The sequence below is a fragment of the Chelon labrosus genome (genome assembly GCF_963514085.1).
Source record: "Chelon labrosus genome assembly, chromosome: 5".
Classification (NCBI taxonomy): domain Eukaryota; kingdom Metazoa; phylum Chordata; class Actinopteri; order Mugiliformes; family Mugilidae; genus Chelon; species Chelon labrosus.
The window spans coordinates 5,052,400-5,078,485 of record NC_140341.1 but is presented as its reverse complement, the minus strand read 5'-3'; the positions used below and the strand labels follow the sequence as shown (position 1 = coordinate 5,078,485).

The 26,086-nt window shown below is 39.7% G+C and overlaps 1 protein-coding gene across 3 annotated transcripts; it reads right to left on the bottom strand.

Moving 5' to 3' along the window:
- Window positions 1–4,522: 4,522 nt before the first annotated feature.
- On the bottom strand, window positions 4,523–14,505 carry LOC311488549 (uncharacterized protein). Of its 3 annotated transcripts, XM_084545321.1 has the most exons (8): window positions 14,417–14,505; window positions 7,806–7,832; window positions 7,213–7,328; window positions 7,063–7,108; window positions 6,624–6,731; window positions 6,363–6,404; window positions 6,087–6,284; window positions 4,523–5,440 (listed from the first exon to the last, which is right to left on the bottom strand). In XM_084545321.1, the coding sequence occupies exons 2-8, from the start codon at window positions 7,822–7,824 to the stop codon at window positions 5,172–5,174; spliced, it is 798 nt and encodes a 265-aa protein (XP_084401447.1). In that variant the 5' UTR covers window positions 7,825–7,832; window positions 14,417–14,505; the 3' UTR covers window positions 4,523–5,171. The 3 variants fall into 3 exon arrangements, with proteins under 3 accessions (XP_084401447.1, XP_084401445.1, XP_084401446.1); XM_084545319.1 differs by lacking the exons at window positions 7,806–7,832; window positions 14,417–14,505 and having other exon boundaries at window positions 7,213–7,430; XM_084545320.1 differs by lacking the exons at window positions 7,806–7,832; window positions 14,417–14,505 and having other exon boundaries at window positions 6,099–6,284; window positions 7,213–7,430.
- Window positions 14,506–26,086: the final 11,581 nt, after the last annotated feature.

Genomic DNA, 26,086 nt, shown 5'->3' with positions numbered 1-26,086 from the left:
GTGGACCGACATCATATTGAATTCTATGAGTTAGGAATGGGATGGCACTTCAGTTCATAGAATGAGTAAAGGCAGGTGAGCGAATACTTTTGGTAATATAGTGTATGTAAGTTGTAAGTTATATAAGAATAAGAAAAACCTTTATTTGTCCCACAATGGGGAAATTTCAGTTTGCAACAGCATACAGAAATCGCAGAGACTGCACAGCTATGTAGTAGTATCATCTGTGACCACAGTCTAGTTGGTTCCACACAGGGAGGCGTTGTGGAGGCGTTGTAGAGTCGTATATCCTGAGGGACAAACATCCTCTTCAACCTGTCTGTGGAGCAGGACAGAGACAGCAGCCTGAACAAGCTTCTCTGCCTGACTATGGTGTCCTGTAGAGGGTGGTGGACATTGTTCATGATGGACCAGAGTTTGTTCAAGGTCCTTGCATCTGCCACTGATGTCAGGGACTCCAGCTCTGTCCCATCACAGTCCTCCTTCTGTATCAGCCGTGAGGTGTCCTTCTTCTTAGTGCGGCCTCCCCAGCACACCACAGCGTAGAAGAGAACACTGTAGTCTGGTAGAACATGTCCAGCAGCTTCCTGCAGATATTAAACCACCTTAGCCTCCTGAGGAAATAGAAACGGCTCTGACCTTTTTTGTACACTGAGTCTACATTAGCCGACCAGTCCAGTTTGTGATACAGATGTAGACCCAGGTACTTATAGGTCTGAAAAACCTCTACACACTGATGGTTTATTGTAATATTTTCCGTCTGCCGTGAAGAGTCCATCTCCTGTTAGCAGACGTCTCTGCTCAGCTGCCAGCATGAGCTCGACCCCAGGCAGTGATCAGTGGGAAGAGGAAACCAGACACAGCAGCAGCAAGAGTTTTTCCTTGCTGATGGGATCATGAACCCATCTGTAGTTCCTTTCATCACACAGATATTATACAGATATTTCCATCAGTGAGTTGGTGGTGACCAAAACAGAGCTAAAAGAGTGAGACAACTGGAATTAGATTCATCAGTATAACTCTAAATGAATCATCCTTTTGCTTCATAACTTCTGGATGTACAACTGTTGCAGTGAGGGATCAGGCATAACATTATGACCACCTTACTACTATTGTGTAGGTCTCCCTTGACCACAAGGGACACGTGACCCTTTTTTTTTTTTTAGTTGTTCCTAAAGCATTTTTGTGGCTGCATCCTGCTGGGGATGGCTGCTGCCATCAAGGAGTGTCATTGCTATGGGGTGGGGGTGCCTGGTCTGGTCTAGGTGGGTGCTACATGTCTAAGTAACATCCACACCAATGAATATCAGGTCCAAAAGTTTCCCAGCAGAACATTGAACTGTCACAAGATGGTCAATGTTATTCACTTCTCCTGTCAGTGGTCATAATGTTGTGGCTGATTGGTGTGGTTTTTGCTTTCCAGCTCAGGTAGATGTATCACCAGTAACCACTAGATGGCTGTCATTTATCAGTTCAGATTCTTTGGATGTCAAGGTAACAACATGGGTGCTCACAGTCATCATCAGTTCATCTTTTTCAGTTTAAGAGCAGTGACTCTGTGGTTGATGATAATAATTATACAATAATTTAGTTGCTACCTAGTCTGATAGCTACTTCTCCCTTATCCTTTTAACTTGTTAAGTACTAAACCACGATCAGTGGCTTTAAAACCGAAAGTGTATTTGTTAGTTTTTCTTTTTAGTCATTCATTCTGAAAAACTCAGGTAACAAAGATTAGCTATAGCCACAACAGGGAATCACTCTAGGAAGAAACAGGCTGGACCGCATAAGAGAATCCTTCAAGATGATCTGGCACAGGAAGAAAGGGGAATACAGCTTATATACATGAGGGAGACAATGAGACACAGGTGAAACACATGAGGGCGGGAAAAGCAATCACAAGCAGAACTAGGCAGGAAGACAGACTTCAGTAGACTCGGACAGTCTTTAACATTGCTATGTTACATGCACATATATGACGTGGATATAATCTGCAGTGTTTCATTGGAGCTCCTTTAGCTTTGATTACAACACACATTCTCCGTGTCATTGTTTCTATAATCTTCTCCAATGTCTCCAGATTTATTTCCATCCAGTGTTTCATTAATTTTTCACCAAGATCTTGTATTGATGATGGGAGAGTCTGACCACTGCACAAAGCCTTCTCCAGCACATCCCAAAGATTCTCAATGGGGTTAAGGTCTGGACTCTGTGGTGGCCAATCCATGTGTGAAAATGATGTCTCCTGCTCCCTGAACCACTCTTTTACAATCTGAGCCCCATGAATCCTGGCATTGTCATCTTGGAATATGATCCATTGATGGAATAACCTGGTCATTCAGTATATTCAGGTAGTCAGCTGACCTCATTCTTTGGACACATAATGTTGCTGAACCTAGACCTGAGCAACTGCAGCAACCCCAGATCATAGCACTGCCCCCACAGGCTTGTACAGTAGACACTAGGCATGATGGGTGCATCACTTCATCTGCCTCTCTTCTTACCCTGATGCCCCCATCACTCTGGAACAGGGTAAATCTGGACTCATCAGACCACATGACCTTCTTCCATTGCTCCAGAGTCCAATCTTTATGCTCCCTAGCAAATTGAAGACTTTTTTCCCGTTAGCCTCAATGATTAGTGGTTTTCTTAAGGCTAGACAGCTGTTCAGTCCCAATCCGCTGAGTTCACTTCACATTGTACGTGTGGAAATGTTCTTACTTTCACTATTAAACATAGCCCTGAGTTCTAGTGTTGTTTTCCTTCCATTTGATTTCACCAAACCTTTAAGCGATCGCTGATCACGATCAATCAGTATTTTTTTCCGACCACATTTCTTCCTCAAAGACGATGGTTCTCCACTATCCTTCCAGTATTTAATAATGCGTTGGACAGTTCTTAACCCAGTTTTAGTAGTTTCTTCAATCTCCTTAGATGTTTTCTCTGCTTGATGCATGCCAGTGATTTGACCCTTCTCAAACAGACTAACATCTTTACCACAGCCACAGGATCTTGTCTTACACCCATGCAGTAATTATCTACGGAACCCGGGAGAGGTCACTTTAAGTGATATTTTTTCTGGCCGTGATAATTTGTGAGCACGTTTTCCTTTAATTGAGCCCTCGAATTAATAAAACATGACCCTGTTGTAGGCCTAAATTGAGCTCTCGAAATATGTATTTCGTGCTCACATTAATCATTTCTGACATTTTCTCAGCGCTTGCAACTTCGTGTTAAGCTATTGACATTGGACTAATATCAGGCTGTCTGTAACATTACAGTTCATATTGGCAAGTGGTGATAACCGTAGGCAGTTAATTACTTAAAGCCTTTTTAGTTTTCACCATTAGGTGGTAAGGAGTTTATAGTGGACTTCTACTCTCTGTAGCAGGGTCACCTGTTTACATGTCTCAAGACAATATTGAGTGCACGTTTTATAAATTGTGGCCACGTTTAAGTAGATCGTGCACACAATGTTCTATCACCATATTCACTAAATTGTGCTCTCGTTTTAGTAAATCGTGCGCTCGTTTTAGTAAATAGTGCACTCCTTTTATAAATTGTGCGTTCATTTTAATAAATTGTGCCCTCGTTTTACTATGCTTAAAATGAGAGCTCAATTTAGTAAAATGCGTGCACACTATAGTAAAACGAGAGTACAATATAGTAAATTGTGCACACGATTTAGTAAAACGAGTGCACAATGTAGTAAATTGTGCGCACAATAGAGTAAAACGAGCACACAATGTAGTAAAACGAGCGCACAATGTAGTAAAACGAGCGCACATTCTCTCAACATGCAAAACATTTTGCAATGACACCTCTAGGGCTCCGTAATTATCCAGTAGGAGGCTCCTACCTATTTGCTTCGTTAAATCCAGGTGGAGACTTTTGTTTTTGGCCAGGCAGTGTAGAAGACATGTGTAAGTCAATGAAGTCAATTTCAAACAGCAACGAAACCAACAGAGTGGTTGTAATGAGGTTTTCTTAAGATACATTTATATATTTGTCCTATAAAAATCACTTCACTTCCCTTCACTGTTTTATAAACAAACACCTCCACACAATCCTGCAGGAAGGATTGTATGAGTGCAAAATGAGAAGGATGAAAGAATATTTCATACATGACTCACTTATTACGTACAGTTGTATGAATTGGAGATCTTGTAAGGTGCAGATGATGTCTGCAATAATGTGTGAAAATTTCAGTCAAAACGTTGAAACTAAAATCACCAATGAAGCTGCACCGGTTTCTGGTTGTTGACACAACGACCAAGTTTCAGTAGTAGTTTCCTATTTAAACTTCAGACTTCTCACCAGACCCTTAGAACTGAAGAAGCTACCCGGATGAGTGGTTAAACGTCTTCTCAAAAAACTCCAGTTGCCTTTTTTTAAACCTTTTTTGGATTTACCATGACCTGGATGATTGAGAACCTTCATGGACAATCACCAATGATCCTAACGAGCAGACACAAGGAGAACATGGAAACTCCACACAGACTTGTCTCTTGTTAAAGTGTAACTTCACCCAAAACTGACATGTTTGTTCTTTCTAGTCTTTTATAGTCAAAACTTTAAACAAGATTTTTTTAGATCTCATTTTTTCTGTTATTGATTGGTTTATTCCATCTTTCATCAATAGATCCACATGTTATTATATACAACAGTTAAATGCATACAGTGTTATCCAGCAGGAGGAGTTACAGTTGTTGACCTCATTGAACACAAATGTCTTTACACCAGCTGACAACTAGTCCATAGTTTGTACTCACTTAGTATAAAAATGTTAAAAGAATGGGTCAGAGTAGGGTGTTAACAAGAGTTATCACTTTGGTAAAAAAAACACCAAACAAAACAATTATCATAAAATGTTATTTAATCATACATTCAAATGAGAAAACAAGTTGTACAATTAAAGGCTTTGTTTTATATAGTTTAATTTTGCCATTTTTCCCAATAAGACTTTTATATTGTGTCATGTTTTATTTTATAATTACACATTTCAATTCAGGTAAGCTCATATGAACTCTGAAGTACACACTGCATGGTGATGATTAAACATAATACTAATATAATGATCATTTAGACTGTGTGTATTTTGTTATTGTTGCTGCTCTGCTGAAGCAACACTTGAACACCAATGCTGCTACTGTCACTATCACAGTGTGTTATTAAGTAATACAACATGAATCAGAGCGTGTGGACTTCTCAAGTCTCCAGACAGGACGACTGTATTTCAGTAACTCTCTTTGTATTTGATTGACAGCCTCCTGGTTTTTTGGACATTGCAATAATCCTCTCTTAGTCTGGTGGTAGAGAACGTCAACAGCCAGGACAACGTTCTCAAAGGTTTCAGACCACTTCTTCTCAGGTGTTGAGTAGTCCACTCTGCGTGTGTGGTGCATCAGAACCAGAATGACTGGTTTACCACCTGCTGACACTAGAAGAAAGGAAATGAAAAGGAGATGAAGGTAAAGGACAAACACTAAATCTGTATTAAGAAGTCTATGTTTGTTTGTTTGTTTTTGTGAAAATGATTTCCATTCACATTGACACAAACCAGGTGGTTTTAGTAGAGCTGTGCCCACAATGAAACTCTTGTATAATAAGCTGAAGCTAATTGCACCTGAAGAAACTAAAACCTCCCTAACTCACTCATATGCTCCACTCTATAACTTAATAAACTGCATTTTTAAAAACACTGTGCAAATGTTTACTGAGATATGGCAGCTATCAAGTTCTCTCCAGCTGTAAAATCATTATTTTAAAATCACTACATCTAAATATCTTCTTCTTAACTTTCCTGTCACTTATCTCTGACCCTCACTGAGCAGCTTACATTGTAGCTGGAACCAAGCTGCACTTTGACGTTCAACCCTGGGAGCTGTTTTGTAAAAGCTGACTTTTAGAAAGAAACAGAGAGGATGGAGGCTGAAACTGAGAGAACAGATGGATTTACAAATGTAACCCCCTAAATGTGGACATACTCTGAAAACTGAAAACAAAGCAGTGATGTACTTTCATGTGTCTATGCTGAGATTTACAGAGAAACAATATAAATGACAGCTGATCAGTCTTTGTGTTACCTGATATCTCACTCATGGCTGCATCCACATCTGAGTCAACACAACTGATGGTTGGACAGAAAAGGATGATGACGTTGCATCTCTGCTGGTCTGTTCTCTCCAGCAGTAACTCCTCACAGTTCACTCGGCTCAGCAGAACTTCATCAGCTCCAAATGTTTCTCCTGTAGTGACTGTGTGGACCTTAACTGTGTATCCACCTAATAAAATATGAAGCAAAGCATGAAGATGGAATCACTGTGAGCTTCATTTTTATATCAGCTGAGACGCTCTCTCACCTTTACGGCTGATCTTCCTCTTCTGACTTCCTGATGATGAACCTAAAGCAGCAAAAGAAACTTAAATTCATATTCAACATGTACTGACTTGACTAACCCTACATATACAGTATATACTGTACTGACTTTAATTTACACTGGTACATACAGCTGATGGAGCAAAAGAATGAAATACAACTGTGATACAAGTTAAATGACTTGATCACAGAGCTGATGAAATTCAGAGGAGTCATGTGAGTGTTTCTTCACTGTTGAACACACCTGTGTCAGTGTTAGGGCCCAGAGCTGTTGCAAACAAATCCTCAAAGAATCTTTCAATGTCTGGGTTTGTGTGGCGCTGATCATAGTACTTCTTGAAAGTGTTGACAGCTACAGAGAAAGAACATGTCTGTAAATATTCTCAGTCATTCAGGTCATGGCATATTGTGGTGAAACATCTTCAAGAAAAGTCAAACAAGTCCAGTTTTCTTTTCTTCAGCTTTGTTTCAGATACAGACAACGAGCATAACGGTGTTTAAAGGCTGCTGAACGTTTCATGATTTCTGACTGACTGAGACAAAAGTCGACAATCATCAGAGAAACATAGTCAGATCTGTGGCTGTCAATCAAAACAGTGATCCTAGAATTGTGAGACATATTGTGACACATTTGGTGACCAAAAAGGTCTGTACTGGTTGAATGCAGTGGTTGATGTACATACCAGCCAGAAGTTCAAGTGGAACATTCAGTGACTTCTGTCTCTGAAACTTTAAACACAACCAAACTGTAAACCAACAGAATTTTCTTGAATCATAAAATGTCTTTTATTTGAAGCTGAGTTATTAAGCTCTGCTAAGTTCAGGAAACATACCTGAAGTATTGATGACTGTCCAGGTGAAGGGTGGTCATCTTTGTTAACTGGTGTGTTGACCTCTTCGTTAACTGTACTGATGTCATCTTCATTAACTGTGTTGTCATCTTTGTAACCTGATTTGTTGTCAGATAAGAACAGTGAGTCATTCTTGGACCAATGTTGAAGTTTGAAAATATTTTTACACATAGTAAAAGTTTTACTTCATCTTTTTATACCACAGTTGTAGCATTGTGTTTAATTATCTATAGATGATCATCATGTTTATGATGAAGGAGGAGGAATGAACTCAGTTGCCCAGATTAAAAATTAAGATTAAAAAGTAATTCTCTCCAACTAAGAAGTGGGTTTAAATGTCCCACAATGATGAACTCTTTGGACTTTTATCACATGAACAACTCTTGTGCTGTGACTTTATTTGTGCTGCATATGAATATCATGTGTGAAATATTTAAGTAGAGTTTAAAATAAAACCCACCCCACCGCCACTGCAGTAACTCAGGTCTAAGATCATTGTTGTGAATTAGAAATATTGTTATAATAAAAAACTATATCATATCAGAGACTGGTGGTCATCTGACTGTACCACTTACCTCCAGGTGACTCTGCCATGATTTAATCTGAAGATCAAGAAGGAAATAAGACACAGAAATAAGAAGCAGCAGAGAAAAGATGTCACAGACCTATATGTGCTTAATAAAATGTAAATACTATCTCTGAATTATTCATTGTCTCTAAAGGCTTGAGGTCTGTGATACATAGATCGTTCTTCGAGATCCTTTTAGACAAGGTGCTCTGTTGTCTGTCTAATAACTCAGCACTGTTCAATATAAATGTGTTTCACAGTGGAACAAATAGTTGATCTTATTGCCATTATACTGACTATACATTACATTTTTCATGGTATATATCAAACAAGATTCAAGATACTTTATTAATCCTTCAAAAGGAAATTGTAGTGATACAGCAGCAGTACTTATCATCATCATCACAGTAAAAACAACAACAAGCAGTCCATACAACATGTCATACATAAGAATAAATAAATAAGTAGAAATAGTCCAGTTCAATTTGTTGTTCAACTACAGTCCCAGATATTTGTAGCAGGGAACCTGCCCAGCCTCAGGGCGTATTCACACCAGTAAGGTCCGTTAGTTCACTTGCTTTGGTCCGGACCAATTTTTTTTTCTTTTTTTTTTTTTTTAGTGCGGTTCGCTTTCACACTGTGATTAATTGCAACCGGACCAGAATTTATAAACAAAAACACATGTGCTAAGGTCGTTCAGCCATTGGCTGGTAAACGTATAGGCGGGGTAAAGAAGGAAGCCAAATGTCCCACGTAAATAGGCTACAATGGAGACTTTGCGTACTGTAGGTCTACTTGTTATTATGCTAGCAATATGGTTTATAAACTTACAGCTTGTGCTCGAGCGTCAAGACCGTTTGATGCAACATGAGTTTAACCATATCATGCTCGTTATTTTGCAACGGCTCATCTCTACCTAACCTACCTGCGTTTGTTTGCTTCACGTGTCTCTCTCTGTTGTGTGTGTCACTGGGCTATCCTACATTTCCCATAATGCGCGAAAACTACGGGAAACTACGGGAGCTCGTCAAATCCAAAAAGGTAGATTTTTGCAACTTGGGTCGGATCGAGGTCGGGCTGCTTTCACACCATAAAGGAACCGCACCAGGGTTCGGTAGGAACCGCTCCGAGACCACCTCCTCAGCTGGGTCTCGGTCCGCTTGTTTGGTCCGCACCAGAGTTCGAGTGATTGTATTCACACCAGTCAAAAAGGTCCGAACCAAGCAAGGAAACGAACTTGAGTTCGTTTTAATCGAACTAAACAAGGCAGGTGTGAATACACCCTCAGTCTCCTGAATGAGGACTGGGTCCAGTTGGGACCTCTTCTTTCTGAAGTCCAAGACCATTTCCTTGATCTTGGTAACATTCAGTGGGAGATGGTCTTGTTGACTCCAGTCCACAAATTCACTGATTGTGTGCCTGTATTCCTCCTCACCTCCACCTCTAATACAGCCCACAACAGCCGAGTCGTCCGAAATTGTCTGAAGGAAGCAGGAGTCTGAGACACAGTTACTGAACTGCACATACTGTGGTCTGGCAGTTAAGTAGTCTGTGATCCATGAGACAAGTTCTGACTCCCAGCAATTCTGGCTGAATGCACTAGAAAGGTCAAAAAACATAAACTGCATCTGAGGTGCCAAGATGGGCACAGACTCTTTGCAGCATGTAGATGATAGGATCCTCTACACCAATTTTGTGCTGATATGCAAACTGCAGGGGGTCTGTGAACGTGCCCACTTTGGGGCGAATGTGAGAGAGAATCAGTCTTTCTAGTGTTTTCATAATATGGGAAGTTAAGGAGATGGGTCTGTAGTCATTTAGGTCAGATGGATGTTTATTTTTGGGAACTGGAATCAGGTGTGATGTCTTCCACAAGGTTGGAATCTTCTGCAGCCACAGGCTTGACAACCTCAGACTAAACAGTCCTGGCTGATTCCATCAGAACCAGCTGCCTTGCCGGGCTTTAGCCTGTCACGTTCCCTTCTGACCTGGAATGAGTGGAGCATTAAGGGGTGAAGCCGGTGGAGTGATAGGAGAGGGTGGTAGCAGGGCAGAGTGAGGCATTATGAGAGTCTAATCTGTTAAAAAAACAGATTCAAATCATCCACAAAGTCCTGGTCACCCTCTAGCTGTGGCCCTCCTTTCCTCTCCAAACCAGTAATATTTTGCATATCAGACCAGACCTGTCTTGCCCCACCATGCTGCAGTTCATGTTCCAGCTTCTGTCTGTGTGTGTTCTTTCCCTCCTTCATTTTGATTCTCAGCTCCCGTTGTATTTCTTTTACTTTGAACTTGTCACCATTCCTGAAAGCCTGTTTCTTTTGGTTTAGCAGTGCTTTAAGGTTACCATTAACCCAGGGCTTGTTTTTTTTTTTCCAAATATATTTATTGGGTATTTGTTTGCATTACAGAACAATTAAACTACTGCAACACATCACAGATATAACCAATAACATTCACACATACACGCACACACACACACAAAAACTTGCACAATCCATATTTCAATGTATAGGTTTTCAAAATTAAAATCAACGCAAAATTGTGAAATAAAATAGGCCTACATAAACGTCAATGTAACAAAAACATTTACATTCCAGATTCTATAATGCTCATATATGGTTCCCAGAGATGAACAAACTCTTTCTGTTTTCCCTTAGCAATATATGTTAGTCTTTCCAGACCAAGGCATGTTGAAAGTTCCTTTATCCACTGTTTCATAGAAGGTGCCTCTACATTCTTCCAATTAAGTGCAATCACTCTCCTGGCTTGCAGAAGTCCAAAGTCCAGTAGTTTAGTCTGTTTCTGCATTTGTGTAAAGTTCAGTGGATAAATTCCAAGTATACATAACTTAGCATTTAGTGGTATGTTAATACAAAAGGCTTCTGACAGACAATCCATAACATCCTTCCAAAACTTCTGAATCTTTGCACACTCCCATAGACAGTGAACAAGTGTTCCCTTGTTATCCAGACATTTTGTACAAGTATCTGGAATGTTACCAGACATATGGTGAAGTTTGACAGGAGTCATATACGTCCTCATCAACCATTTATATCGGAGGAGCTTACACCTTGTATTTATTGTTTGTGTTTGTGCCTTTAAACAGGCCTCATTCCAATCCATTTCAGTTATGTCTTCTTGTATGTCATCTCTCCAGGCATTTAACCTATCCATTGCTGAATCTTTAGAAGTAGATATTAATAAATTATAATAAATAGAGAGTAGGTGTTTCCTTCCCATACGCCCAAGGGAGACTTCTTCTATTTTTGATAGTGTTGTGATCCGCATAATCTGCTTGGATCTGGATAAAATGAAATTTTTCAATTGTAGGTATTTAAAAAAATGCTTTGAAGGAATTTGGTATTTTTCACATAACTGATTGAAGGTAAGCAACACTCCATCTACATACAAATCCACCACTCTCTGAATGCCTTTAGCATGCCATAGTCTAAACCCCCCATCTTTTTTACCAGGTGTGAATTTCTCATTACCCCAAATAGGGGTAAATTGAGAGATTACTGGAGAGTCCCCTATATGTTTATGTGCAGCATGCCACACTAAAATTGTGTTTTTCAGGAAGGGATTTTTTGTATGTTTTTTAAGTCTTTTTTCATCTGAAGAGTATAGATAACTATGTAGGGATAACTCTGGAACTGAATGTTGTTCAATGCTTACCCAGGATGGGGTTGAAGTACAAAAATAATGTGTAGCTGATGCCAACTGGGCTGCCATATAATACCATTTGAGATTTGGAAACTGAAGGCCCCCTCTCTCATAAGGCTGATATAGTAATTGTAGGCGAAGTCTTGCTTTTTTATTGTTCCAGATGAACTGACTGAACAACTTGGATAAATGATCATAAAACGTTGCTGGTAATGACAGGGGAAGTGTCTGGAAAAAATACAGAAATTTAGGTAAAATTGTCATTTTTATAACATTTATTCGTCCCATCAAGGATATGGGTAAATTAGACCACCGATTTAATAATTTGGTGACTTCATCTACTAGGGGATCGAAGTTTGATGGGATTATTTTATTAAGTTCTGGAGTAATTTTAACACCTAGGTATTTAAAACCCTCAGTAGTTGTTGTAAATGGTGTTGTTATGGTGGGGTTTGTCCTCTCTGCCTCATTTAGAAACATTAATACAGATTTAGAATTATTAATTTTGTACCCAGAGAATTTTCCAAAGTCTTCTAATAACCTTGTCAGATTCAGAATACTATTCTTTAAATCTATCAGAAAAAATATGATGTCCTCTGCAAATAAAGAAATTAGATGGTCTCTTCTACCAATTCTAATGCCTGATATTCCCGCATGTGATCTCACCGCTACAGCCAAAGGTTCTATTGCTAATGTAAAAAGTAGTGGTGACAAAGGGCATCCCTGTCTTGTTGATCGCTGTAGATTAAAGGGTTTTGAAATGTTGTTATTACTTAAAATTTGTGCTATGGGAGTTGTATATAATAACCGAATCCATTGGAGAAATGATTCACCCAATCCATATCTTGGAAGCAATTCCAGGAGGTAATTCCATTCTATTCTGTCAAATGCTTGGCGTGCATCTAGAGCTAACATTGCTGTGTCTTTAGTGTTGTGTTTCTCATATAATATATTTAGAACCCGTCTGATGTTGTGATAACCTTGTCCATTTCTGACAAAACCTTGTTGGTCATCGTTTATCAATTTAGGTAAATATTTGTCGAGTCTCCTGGCAAGAGCCTTACATAATATCTTGGTGTCACATCCCATGAGACTAATTCCCCTGTAGGAAGAGCATTCAGTCGGGGGTTTATTTGGTTTTAATAAAAGAGTTATAGTAGCTACTCTCAATGACTCTGGAAGCACACCCAGTTCATATGATTCATTATACATGTCTAGAAGTGGCTGTACTAATTTACTTTTAAATTCTTTATAAAATTCTATTGGCAGCCCATCTGGCCCAGGTGCTTTACCACTATTCATATCTCCTATAGCATCTAAAAGGTCCTTTACTGTTAGTGGATTATCAAGTATTGCTTTATCTTCCTCTGATAATGTCTGAAATTGTAACTGGTCAAGAAAAGTATTCTGAGCCTCTTCATTTCCATTGTATTCAGATTTATATAACAGCTCATAAAACTCTCTAAAGGTATCATTTATCTCTGCGGGGTCAATTGTTAAAGTACCTGTTTTTGACTTTATGCTATGGATTGTTCTTTCAGCCTGTGTTTTCTTAATTCGCCAAGCCAGTAGTTTACCTGCTTTTTCACTTTGGTCATAATACGCTTGTTTAGTCCACATTAAACTCCTAGCCACTCTTTCAGTTGTCAGTTTATCATATTTAGCTCTCATAATATTCAGATTTTGTAGTTTTTGGGGATCTTTGTCATGATAGAACTCACTCTCTATCTTTTTAATTTGTTTTTCTAATAACTGTATTTCTTGTTTGTATTGCTTATTTTAACCTAGGGCTTGTTATTAGGAAAACATCTGATTTCTCTGCTAGAAATGTTGATGTCTGAACAAAACATAATATAGTCAGTGGTGAATTCAGTGAGAAAGTTGATGTCATCATCCGAGGACGACTCACAGAAGACATTCCAGTCAGTTTGTTCCAGACAACTTTACAGAGATGCAATAGATTCTTGGGACCACGTTTTTACAGTCTTGGTGGTGGCAGGCAACCTCTTGGCAGCATGGATGTCCAGGAGTGACAGAGCAGAGCGTGTATAGGCATCTTTCACATTTGCATAGAAAATATCAAGTTTCCTGTCTTCCTTTGTATTGCAATTCACAAATTGTTTAAAGGTAAGCAGCGTGTTTGAGAGAGGGCCATGGTTAAAATCACCTGAGAGAAAGGTGAAAGCGTTCAGATGTCTTCCTTGAAGTCTCGCGACAGTAGAGTGAACTACGTCACAGACAGTCTCCGCATGGGCAGGAGGAGGAATGTAAACAACAATGGTGACCACTGCAGAGAACTCCCTGGGTAGATAATACGGTCTCAAACTAACCGCTAGGAGTTCAATGTCCTTGTTGCATGTTTGTTCCTTTATTGTAACATGTTAAGGGTTACACCATTTATTGTTTAGAAACATGGTGCTTCCGCCGCCCTTTCGTTGCCAGTTGCTGCAGGTAAACTCTCCATAGAATCAGGGATACAGGGCTACTTTTCCAGTACTCTATCTGGGTTCTGGTCAGACACTCCATTTCATTCATCTTATTGTTTAAGGAGCGTACATTACCCATAACAATGGACGAGAAAGCTTCCCTCCATGTCTTCTCTCGTCCATAATACTGTGCTTGGATCCAGCAGTTCTTGTCGAGTTTAAGTAGTTACTGGCTGTTTAACGATGTTATCTGGCTTTGACAGGAGTTGTCCCAAGAGTGAAAAAATCCAAAGCAGTCCCAATACTGTCCACTTCATGATTCTGAAGTTTTAAAAAAACAACACTGCTATTTCAAACACGTCCAAACAACCAAACATACTGTGCTGTGTGTAACAGGAAGGTGCACAACCGGTGCCATTACTGATGTCATCAGTCAAAGGCAGTAGCATGTAGGTCTTAAATAAGAGGGAGGCTGACATATTTAAAGAGGTTGAATTTTCAGGCATAACAATGTGTGTGTTCCTACCTTTATTTTTGTTCTGATGCTGCAGAAAGGATCCTCGAGTGAAGCTGCTGAAAGAGAGCAATCCAACACTTTCACTTTCTTATTCGTACTGTGATAAACAATGTGGTTAATGTAGCAACGCCTTCACTGCAGCTTAAAGGGGAACTACCGTTTTTTACAACCTGGACTTTATTTCATATAAAACAATCATTTACTCACCCATATAACTTTGGTGTCATTTATAGTCCTTCGGAAGATATTTAGATCCAGCAGACCGTCACGTATATCCATATAGTGGGAGTGACTGGGGCACCGAAACGCAGCCTCTAAATAACGCATTATCTGCTACGAAACTCGTTCATTTCACCAATATTTTGTTATGATACGCTAGTGCTATTCCCCATTGAGTCCGGAGTTACCAGTTATCGATTCACGGATGTGCAGCGGTTTGTTCTTTGGCCAGCTGTTCCTCTCTCTGCCTCCACATCCTCCTTTCAATGAGCTCCTCATACGTATACTCTGGCTCAAAACGGTAAGGACGTCCATCATAAACAAAGTCGTCATCCACAACCTCAGAATCGGCAAAAAACTAGCAGTAGCAAATGACAGTTAAACAAAGCAACCGATGCGGGGGTGCACCGCGCTCAGAGATGACATCATCCAGGTCAAAGGTTAGTAGGTCAATCTACAGACCCCGGATGATGATAACAAGTAACTCAGGACTCAACAGGGAATAGCACCAACGTATCATAACAAAATATTGGTGAAATGAACGAGTTTCACGGTAGATAATGCGTTATTTAGAGGCTGCGTTTCGGTGCCCCATTCGCTCCCACTATATGTATATATGCAGCGCTCCCCTGGATCTAAATATCTGACAAACGACTCCAAATGACACCAAAGTTATATGGGTGAGTAAACGATCTTATTTTATGCCAGAAATAAGGTCCAGGTTGTAAAAAACGGTATTTCCCCTTTAAGCTGACAACATACACATGTAAAACATTTAAATGCCGCAGAGTGGAAAAAAATATGAACACACCCCAGCACACCTTGTACAATTGTTGCAAATGTTGTTCAGTCAGTGGTTCATGAGTTCAGACATTATTACAATCATCATTTTATTAAGAATTTGATGACATGATGAAATTGTTGATGTTATTTATTTTATTTATTTTGACTATTTGTTTTTTTCTTTTAAAAAACTACTATTTATAGATTGCCCCAAAAATAATTTTCCTCAGTCATCACCAGAAGTGTGTGGAGGTGTATAATTTTTCTTTCTAATTTATTTTATTATGTTTGTGATATTTATTGGCTCCAATATATGAATTATTACCAAAGTGTGAGAGTGGGCTGTCAATCTGCTGTGTCTACACTTATCAGGCATAACATTATGACCACCCTCCTAATATTGTGCAGGTCTCCCTTGTGGTGATTCATCAGAGAATGGACATGGGCCTTCTGAGGGTGTCCTGTGGTGTCTGGTAACAGAATGTTGTTAGTGGAGGGGTGGTGTTCTTCATGTTTTTTTTAGTTGTTTCTAAAGTGTTTTTGTGTGTGTCCCTGTGTCAGGCTGCATCCTGCTGGGGATGGCTGCTGCCATCAAGGAGTGTCATTGCTATGGGGTGGGGGTGCCTGGTCTGGTCTAGGTGGGTGTTAAGTGTCAAAGTACATCCACACCAATGAATGCCAGGTCCAGAAGTTTCCCAGCAGAACACTGAACTGTCATTAGATGTTCAATGTTACTCAATTCTCCTGTCAGTGGTCATAATGTTGTGGCTGATCGGTGTGGTTTTTTGCTTTCCAGCTCAGGTAGATGTACCACCAGTAACCACTAGATGGCAGTCATTTATAGGTTCAGCTACAGTGGATGTCAAGGCAACAACGTGGGTGCTCACAGTTCATCTTTTCAATTTAAGTGCAGCAACTCTATGGTTGATGACAATAACAATAATTTAGTTGCTACCTAGTCTGATAGCTACTTTAGAGCTAGAGCTACCCCTCTATTCCCTTATCCTTTTAATTTGTTAAGTACTAAACCACGGTCAGTGGCATCAAAACCTAGTTTTTCTTTTTAGTCATTCATTCTGAACACGTATGACTGTCCACAGAGTTAATTATATTTTGTGAATCAATCCTCATGTTGTATTCAGTATTATCAGGTCTGTAATTAGATCATAAGTGTTTATACTTGGACCAACACAGAGAGTTTCCATGTAATGATTTTACTTTTGTTATTACTTACACAAAAAAGGTTCAAAAAGGCAACTGGACTTGTAGAGTTTTTTGAGAAGCCGTTTCACCACTCATCTGAGTAGCTTCTTCAGTTCTAGGGGACTGGTGGGAAGTTTGAGATTTAAATAGGAACTCCTAGTACTGGAACTTGCTTGTTATGTTAATAACCAGAAACTGGTGCAGCTAATTTCCATTAACGATTGGGTACTTACCTGTCGTTGAGGGGGGACTGTTTTTGTCCCTGTTCTCTTTCCTTTCAATGGACCATTGTCCGTCAGAGGCTCCAGCCTCAAGGTGTGACCAGTCTTTGCTTAAGTGTATTCCTTGGTTTGAAATAATCTGGAATGCTGTGTTTTCTGAAAAGTGTATTTGTTAGTTTCTTTTGTGTTTTTAGTCATTCATTCTGAACACATATTACTGTCCACAGAGTTAATTATATTTTGTGAATATTTTGTGTTCAGTATTATCAGGTCTGTAAGACAGATATCAGAGAGTTTCCATGTAATGATTTCACTTTATAAATATAAGGTAGTATGTGAACATCAAAACCTGAGGACTTTAACTTTTATCAACATGAAATGTGGCGCAGTTTCCACAATTTCACGGGACCTGAAGTGGACCTCCCACATAGACTCAAGGACACAAGGAAGAAGGCCCAGCAGAGGCTGTACTTTCTGTGTCAACTCAGGAAGTTCAACCTGCCTCAGGAGCTGCTGATCACCTTCTACACTGCAATAGTCCAGTCTGTCCTGACCACATCCATCACTGTCTGGTTTGGATCTGCCACCAGGCATGACAAGGACAGACTGCAGAGAACAGTCAGGGCTGCAGAGAAGATCATTGGTACCGCCACTGTTCCCTCCATCCAGGACCTGTACCGGTCCAGGGTCAGGAAGCGGGCCAGTAAAATCTCCACAGACCCCTCACACCCTGGTCACAACCTGTTTAGACTCCTCCCCTCAGGCCGGCGGTACAGAGCACTGTACGCCAAAACCACCCGCCACAAGGACAGTTTCTTCCCCCGGGCTGTCGCTCTGATGAACTCTGAGCAGTCACAGAGTGTGAGACCATTTATATGAACAATAAACAATACTCTGCATTATTGTATATAGTCACTGTACAAAATCCTGGTTTTTGGTGTGTATATCTGCTCATATCCTATTTTTCATGTGTACAATATTGAGATTTATTTTATTTTATTTTATTTATTTTTCTTTCACTTAATTAAGTTGTTTCTGTCTCTGAATTGTAAGGCATTACACTACTACTGCATTACTTTTAAGTTACTTTCACCAAATTGACTGTAAATATATATATACTTATTCTAAATGTATCTTATTATGCTCCTAGGCTTAAGGCTAACAACAGAAGAATGTAATAGGCGCACTCAGGGGTGATTCTAGGGTCAGAGCTTTAGGGGTGCTGAGCACCCCCTACCAAAGAAGACAACAATAAATGAGAGCACACATCTTCCCTTAATGTCAAACTACTGTATCACAAAGCTATCATTTGGTTTAAAAAAAAAAGAAAGAAAAGAAACTGCATTTAAATGAGAAGATGAGGTAGGAACAATAAGTGCAAAACAAACTTAAGGTCAATAAACATCATAGCAAGCTAACCTCCTGACTACCAGGAAAAAAAATATTATCCAATCACTTTTTTTTAATTCCCCAATCTTTGTAAGGTAATTAGAATGCTGAAAACATTTTTTTTTAATTAAGTTTTTATTTTTTATTTTTCATATAACTGATGGACGACATCTTCCTGAACGAGTACGAGAAAGGTACCAAAGCCCCACCCCTTTACCTTTGTTATCATTGTAAAAGCTGTAAATGTCCTCTATAGTAGGCAGTATTAGTCTTAAACCTTGGCTTTATGTGCACAAACCAAAAGCTTAATATAAACTGTGGACAGTGGTTGATTGACAACCTGCACTATTAGCTTACCAGAGAGAGAAAAAAAACGTCAGCTAGTAAACTCCTAGTGAACAATAACAACAACAGTAAAAGTTAGGGCTGTTGCTAATGACTGTAATGTGTTGGTGCTGAGTGATAAAGTAAATAGATCGTTTGGTAACTTATAGGAGCCACGCCCCTCAGGTGGTCAGACAAACCTAAGGTGTGTGCACGCTGCGTGCATGGGGGAGGGAGGGGTAAATGAGAGAAGTGGATGATAAATGTTTTGTTGGATTACGCGTGCTATTTCACAACGTAGATAAATCTTTTTTCTAATTTATAATGTGTCCACTAGAGGTGATACTGCTTAAGAGTTGTGGACATAATACAACACTGAGACCCATCTATCTATCTATCTATCTATCTATCTATTTGGAGTTGTAAATGTTGAACGCTGCAGAATCAATGCAAATGGAAGATAAAAAACAACAACAAACAAACAGGTCATCAGGTTGTTCCATCTACAGATCCACAAAGTTTTTATTTTCTTTTAGATCCATTGTTTTGGTGTAAAGTGTCAAATTATGTTGTATATGTGCTGTTTTGCAGATACTGGTCACAGTCACATCGTGAGAATTTGCTGCAGCTGTTCTGATCATACTTGCAGGATCACTTTAACAAAGACTTTATCACGTTTCCCACGCGATTCTCCATTCTCCAGTCTAGTCTCAGCCAAAAATCACATAGTGTAAAGTAGTACATCATTATGTTGTTTTCTCTGACAATTGACATTGTTCTCATTCATCAAAACCACAACTAACGTGTTTATCAGCATCAGTAACGTTAAGAGTGTTCCAGGTATGCTGACGTGTCCTCATACTATTTTATTGTTCAGCGGAAACTTCTGTTTCTTCCGTGTTCTGTGACCAGCAGAGTTTCTGTGTTTGGTTGTGGTTTTCACTTTGTTTATAAGTGAACAGGTGAAGATGTTTTGTCTATTATTTTCAGATGTTATCACAGCATACTGTGTTTTCAGGCTCACTGAAGTGGAGGTGGCATAATGATAAGAAAAGACAAAGAGCGAATAGAAAAGATAAGAACAACAAAGAAGAAAAAACATGAGAAAAGATGAGATAAAATATGAGAAGTTAAATCAACCCAACACCTGAAATCAACCTGACCCTGTACACATCCCGTCTACATCTGTGAGTGAGATCCTCTGCTCATGGTCATTTGTAGCTTATTCTATTTTTATTCTATTTTTTGCAGATACCCACTTTAGGTATGTATGCGTGTAGTATATATGTGTATATGTATATGGGTGTGTATCTTCCTTGTTTTTTTACATCTCATATTTGTACATTTTGTGTTTAAGTTGCTGCACTGTAGGCCTTTGAGGAAAGTAATTTCAGTCCTGTGTATGTGTTGCACATGTCAGAATTGACAATAAAGCTGACTTTGACTTGACTTTGATGAAGCATAAATGAATCAGAAAGTTGGAGGGCGCCCACCTACAACCACACCAACACACATATAATATCAATGTGACAAATTTTTATGAGTGAAATCATGAGTCACAGTCACATTGTGAGAATTTGCTGCATTCTGACAGTGTCTGAATTTCAACTCTACTCAACTTCATTTATAAAGCACTTTAAAAACAACCACAGGTGTAACAAAGTGCTGTACAAAGGTAAGACAATAAAAATAATAAAAACAATAAAAAACAATAAACAAAAGCACAAAAACAGTGTCTCATACTGGGTTGTTTTAAAAATGGACAGTGAGGGTCTTGTCTGATGTGCAATAGATCGTTTCACAATTTGGAAGCAGCAACAGAGAAAGCTCTGTCCCCTCTGAGCTTCTGTTTAGACCTTGGTACCTCCAGGAGCAGCTGATCAGCTGACCTGAGACATTGAGCAGAAGTGAAAGGATGGAGAAGCTCAGAGAGGTAAGGTGGAACGAGACCATTTAAAGATTTAAAGGCAAATAAAAGAATCTTAAAATGAACTCTAAAATGCACAGGCAGCCAGTGGAGGGAGGCCAGAATGGGAGTTATGTGCTCTCTCTTACGTGCTCCAGTTAAGAGACGAGCAGCCGCATTTTGGACAAACTGGAGACGTGCGAGGGACGACTGGCTGACCCCTAAATAAAGAGTGTTACAGCAATCCAGCCGAGATGTGATGATGGCATAGATTACTGTCTCAAACTGCTGATGTGTAAGGCAGGGCTTCACCTTTGACAAAGACTTTACCACGTTTCTCACGCGATTCTCCATTCTCCAGTTTAGTCTCAGCCAACAATCACACACTGTCAAGTAGATTTGATCCATCGTTATGTTGTTTTGTCTGACAAATGACATTGTTCTCATTCATCAAAACCACAACTAACGAGTTTATCAGCATCGGTAACATTAAGAGTCACAAACATTGGCAACGAGTGTTCCAGGTATGCTGACGTGTCTTCATATTATTTTACTGTTCAGTGGAAACTTCTTCTGTTTCTTCCATGTTCTGTGACCAACAGAGTTTCTGTGTTTGGTTGTGGTTTTCACTTTGTTTCTAGGTGAACAAATGTTGTCAAACTGGTGAAGACGTTTTGTCTCTTGTTTTCAGATGTTAGCACAACAGACTGTGTTTTCAGGCTCACTGAAGTGGTGTTGACATTATGATGAGAAAAGAAAAAATAATGAATAGAAAAGGAAAAAAATAGCAAACATCTTTCATTTCTTTACAGTGGGTTAAATGACAAGTTCCAACAGAAAAAAGGACAAGGACAATAGCACACATGTTCAGTGAAACAATAAAGTAAATAAGAACAAATGTAGTGATCTGAAAGTTAAGGACCATGTGACCAACACCAGTGACTGGGTCAGCACTAACAGGTTCATCTGCTAGGATATTTACTATCATTTGAACTGTTAATCCAGGATAAAGTTGCAGGAACTACATTTCACCATAAAATTAAAACTGATGAAATCTTTCATGGTAGTTTGTTAACAGTTTTGTTAAAATCAGCAGCATACCTTTATCTCTTGACAGTTTTTCCTCGTCTTCTTTTCTCTTTTTTCTAAAGTGAACACCTGATGGCTTTGACCTCTTCTTCTCCACAGTGTTAATGTGTCAGTAGAGAATCAATACTTCACCCATCAGTCCAGAGTCAGGACTAAACCAGTTCACCTTGATGGTGTTCACTCTACTTTTGTATTAACTTCATTATTTAATCCAGGACATCCTGTCTGTGACATTAAGGGTCTATGTCAACAGTAGAATGAATGAGTTCATTTGTGGTTTCTTCGTCATTTTAAAAACATAGTCTCGTAGTCGAAATCTGCTATTTGACAGATGTCTGCGCTCCCCTGCTCCCCACCTGAAATCAACCTGACCCCGTACATATCTCTGAGTGAGATCTTCTGCTCATCAATTAGAAAGTTGGAGGGTACCCACCTCAACACACACATCATATCAATGTGACAGGTTTTTACAAGTGCAATCAACGTGTGCAGCACGACAGGAAACCAACCACAAAAATTAATTTTTTTATATTTTTAATTTTGTGGAGCGTCCATGCCAACCCTAACAATATGGCTCCCCTCGTTGTCCATGCCTAAATCCACCTGTCACTACTAATGTTTAGCAAATGAAACTCCTCTATCAGGTCTCTCAGTTCTGTTATACCATGATAAACCCTGAGTAAAGCCAACCATTACTCCTAAGGTTTCTGAAACAGTAGGAGACATCTTTAAAAACTGCAAATACTTCTTCCTCCACTGCGGTTCTCTTATTATAAAACAACATTTTCTTAATGAATCAATCTAGATAGAAAAAATTACATGAGACAAAGACAGTTAATCAGGTTGTTCTGTTTTTATTTTATTTTAGATCCATTGTTTTGGTGTCAAGTGTCAAATTATATTGTATATGGGTTGTTTTTAGATATTGGTCACAGTCATCTTCGTCTTCATCTTCACCGACTTATCTGGGTCCGGGTCGCGGGGGCAGCAGCTTCAGCAGGGAAGCCCAGACAGCCCTCTCCCCAGCCACTTCAGCCAGCTCCTCCAGAGGAATTCCCAGGCGTTCCCAGACCAGACGAGAGATATAATCCCTCCATCGTGTTCTGGGTTGGCCCCAGGGTCTCCTTCCAGTGGGACATGCCCAAAACACCTCTTCTAGGAGGCGTCTGGGAGGCAGCAGTAGTAGCAGGACAAGCCTGTGACAGCATCTACACTGTAGATGCTGTCACAGGCCCTCAAACTATCACTGAGGGCAACAACTCTATTTCAGCCAGAGCATACAAGAGAGCATCATACAGTTGAAACCATATGTTTACATACACTGTGTTAAAAGACACATAAATCTTTCTTCCTCACTGTCTGAAGTTAAATCAGACTAAACCTGTTTTAGGTCAGTTAGGATTACCAAAATGATTTCTGTTTGCTAAATGCCAAAATAATGAGAGAGAGAATTTCTTTCTTTTATTTCTTTCTTCAAAGTCAGAAGTTTACATACATTTCCTTAGTATTTGGTAGCATTTCCTTTAAACTGTATGACTTGGGTCAAACGTTTTGGGTATCCTTCCACAAGCTTCTCTCAATAGTCTTCTGGAGTTCTGGTCCATTCCTCCTGACAAAACTTGTGTAACTGAATCAGGGTTGTAGGCCACCTCGCTCGCACATGCCTTTTAAGATCTGCCCACAAATTTTCTATGGGATTGATATCGCAGCTTTGTGATGGCCACTCCAAAACTTTGATTTTGTTGTCCTTAAGCCACTTTGTAACTATTTTGGCAGTATGCTTCGGCTCATTGTCCACATGGAAGACCCATTTGCGCCCAAGCTTTAACTTCCTGGCTGATGTCTTGAGATGTTGCTTCAATATTTCCACATAATGTTCTTTCCTCATGATGCCGTCTATGTTATGAAGTGCACCAGTTCCTCCTGTGGCAAAAAACAGCCCCACAACATGATGCTACCACCCCCATACTTCACAGTTGGGATGGTGTTCCTAGGCTTACAAGCATCGCCCTTTTCCCTCCAAATATAACGATGGTCATCATGGCCAAACAGTTCCACTTTAGTTTCATGAGACCACAGGGACCTCAGAGGACCTCAGGACTTTTTTATGTTGCTTTTGGAGTAATGGCTTTTCAACCCATGTCGGTACAGGACTCGTTTCACTGTGGATAATGACACTCTCTTACCAGCTTCAGCCATCATCTTGACAAGGTCTTTAGCTTTTGTTCTGGGGTTGATTCGCATGTTTCGGACCAAAACACGTTAATCTCTGGGACACAGAACCCATCTCCTTCCTGAATGGTATGATGGCTAGACATTCCCATGGTGTTTGTTAGTTATTTTGTTTACCACCTTGTTGGAGTTTTATTTTGGACTTATTAACGACCTTTTATTTCTACTGCCTCTGCGACTGAGTCCTCCCTTTTGTCCAGGCGTGTCAGAAAGCAGGTATAGAGCGGAGAAGTAAAGGCACAATGCGTCTTCGTTTCCTTCCAGAATGTGTCTGAGGGAGCGGCGACTGGTGGGGCTCCCTTACCATACCCCCTGAACACCTGGAGCGACCACAAATGTTCTGCCCCACTGCTTTCAAAATAAAATGACTCCCCTTCTCTATGTTTCTTTACTTTTCAATGAAAATAAATACATACATTAACGTGTCCCATAAACACATGGGTTTCATAAAAAATAACATTAATGCGACCATTTCCCTCTTAGGGCTGCCACACATTGTTATGTTGTTTTCTCTGATAACTGACATTGTTCTCATTCATTAAAACCACAACTAACGTGTTTATCTGCATCGGTAACGTTAAAAGTCACAAACATTGGCAACAAGTGTTCCAGGTATGCTTGGGTGTGTTCAAACTATTTTACTGTTCAGTGGAAACTTCTTGTGTTTCTTCCGTGTTCTGTGGTTTTAGATGTTAATAGTGCATTATTAGACTTAGACTTAGATAAACTTTATTGATCCACAAGGGAAATTGCTTGGTTACAGTAGCTTAGTTGTCCATAAAAAACACACTCTTAAAAACATCAGATAAAAAGAAAAGATTAAATTAAATAAAATAGAAATAAAAAATAAGTAGAATAAAATCTAGTAACATAAAATAACATAAAATGGAAATAGTATAAGTGAAACATCTTCACTAGTTTGACATTATGATGTCAAACTAGTGAAGATGTTTCATGTGCATGTTTTCTTATTTTGCATTATACTATGTTTTCAGGGTTACTGTAGTGGAGGAGTGTTAGGATGAGAAACAAAGAGAAAAGACAAGACAAGAAAAAGACAGACCTTTACAACTGGAAAAATACAAGTTTTGTCTAGAAGTGCTACAGTAGAAAATGACTTTTCCTTGTCTGTCAAAGACATGTTGGTTAGGTTCATTGGTGATTCTAAATTGGCCGTAGGTGTGAGTGTGAATGGTTGTCTGTCTCTCTGTGTTAGACCTGAGATAGACGGAAACCTATCCAGGGTGGACCCTGCCTCTCGCCCAGTGACAGCTGGGATAGGCTCCAGCAGACCCTGCGACCCTTAACAGGAATAAGCAGTTATAGAAGATGAATGAATATTTCACACATGATATTCCTCTGCAGCACAAATAAAGTCAAAGCACAAGAGTTTTTCATCTTGATAAAAGTCACAAAGTGTTCATCATTGTAGGCCATTTAAATCATCTTCTTAGTTGGAGAGAATTACTTTTTAATCTCTCTCTTGGGATTCCTCCTGTGTGAAAATAATAAGAAAACTCCATATTGGTCCAGAAGTTACGAAGCATTGTTCTAATCTGACAACTCATCAGATTACAGAGAGGCCCACCATTCATTTAGACATCTCTGAAGGCAGTGCACACCCTCAATGGTTGGCTTGTTTACCTGTACTTTGCTACTGCTAGTTTTTTGCAACATGGCTGAGTAGGATGTGGAGGCAGAGATTGGAACAACTGGCCAAAGAACAACAAACCACTATACGTCCGCGAACAGATAACAGGTAACTCTGGACTCGACAGGGAATAGCACTAGCGTATCAACAAAATATTGATGAAATTGATGGAGTTTCGAGGCAGATAATGTGTTATTTAGAGACTGCCTTTCAGTGCCCCAGTCACTCCCAGTATATGGATATAGGCGGTGCTCCACTGGATCTAAATATCTTCTGAATGACCAAAAATGGCACCAAAGTTATATGGGTGAGTAAACAATCATATTTTGCCAGAAATAAGGTCCAGGTTGTAAAAAATGGTAGTTCCCCTTTAACAGACCCATTCCTGGACCCCCTGCAGTTCACCTACAGATCAAACAGATCTGTGGATGACGCTGTCAGCCTGTCCCTCCACCTCATCCTCCAGCACCTGGACTCCCCCAGATCATATGCCAGGGTCCTGTTTGTGGATTTCAGCTCGGACTTCAACACGGTCGTGCCGTCTCTACTACAGGACAAACTATCCCAGCTGACTGGTGGGGCTGACTCCATCTGCAGGTGGATCACAGACTTCCTGTCTGACAGGAGGCAGCATGTGAGGCTGGGAAAAACATCTCAGACTC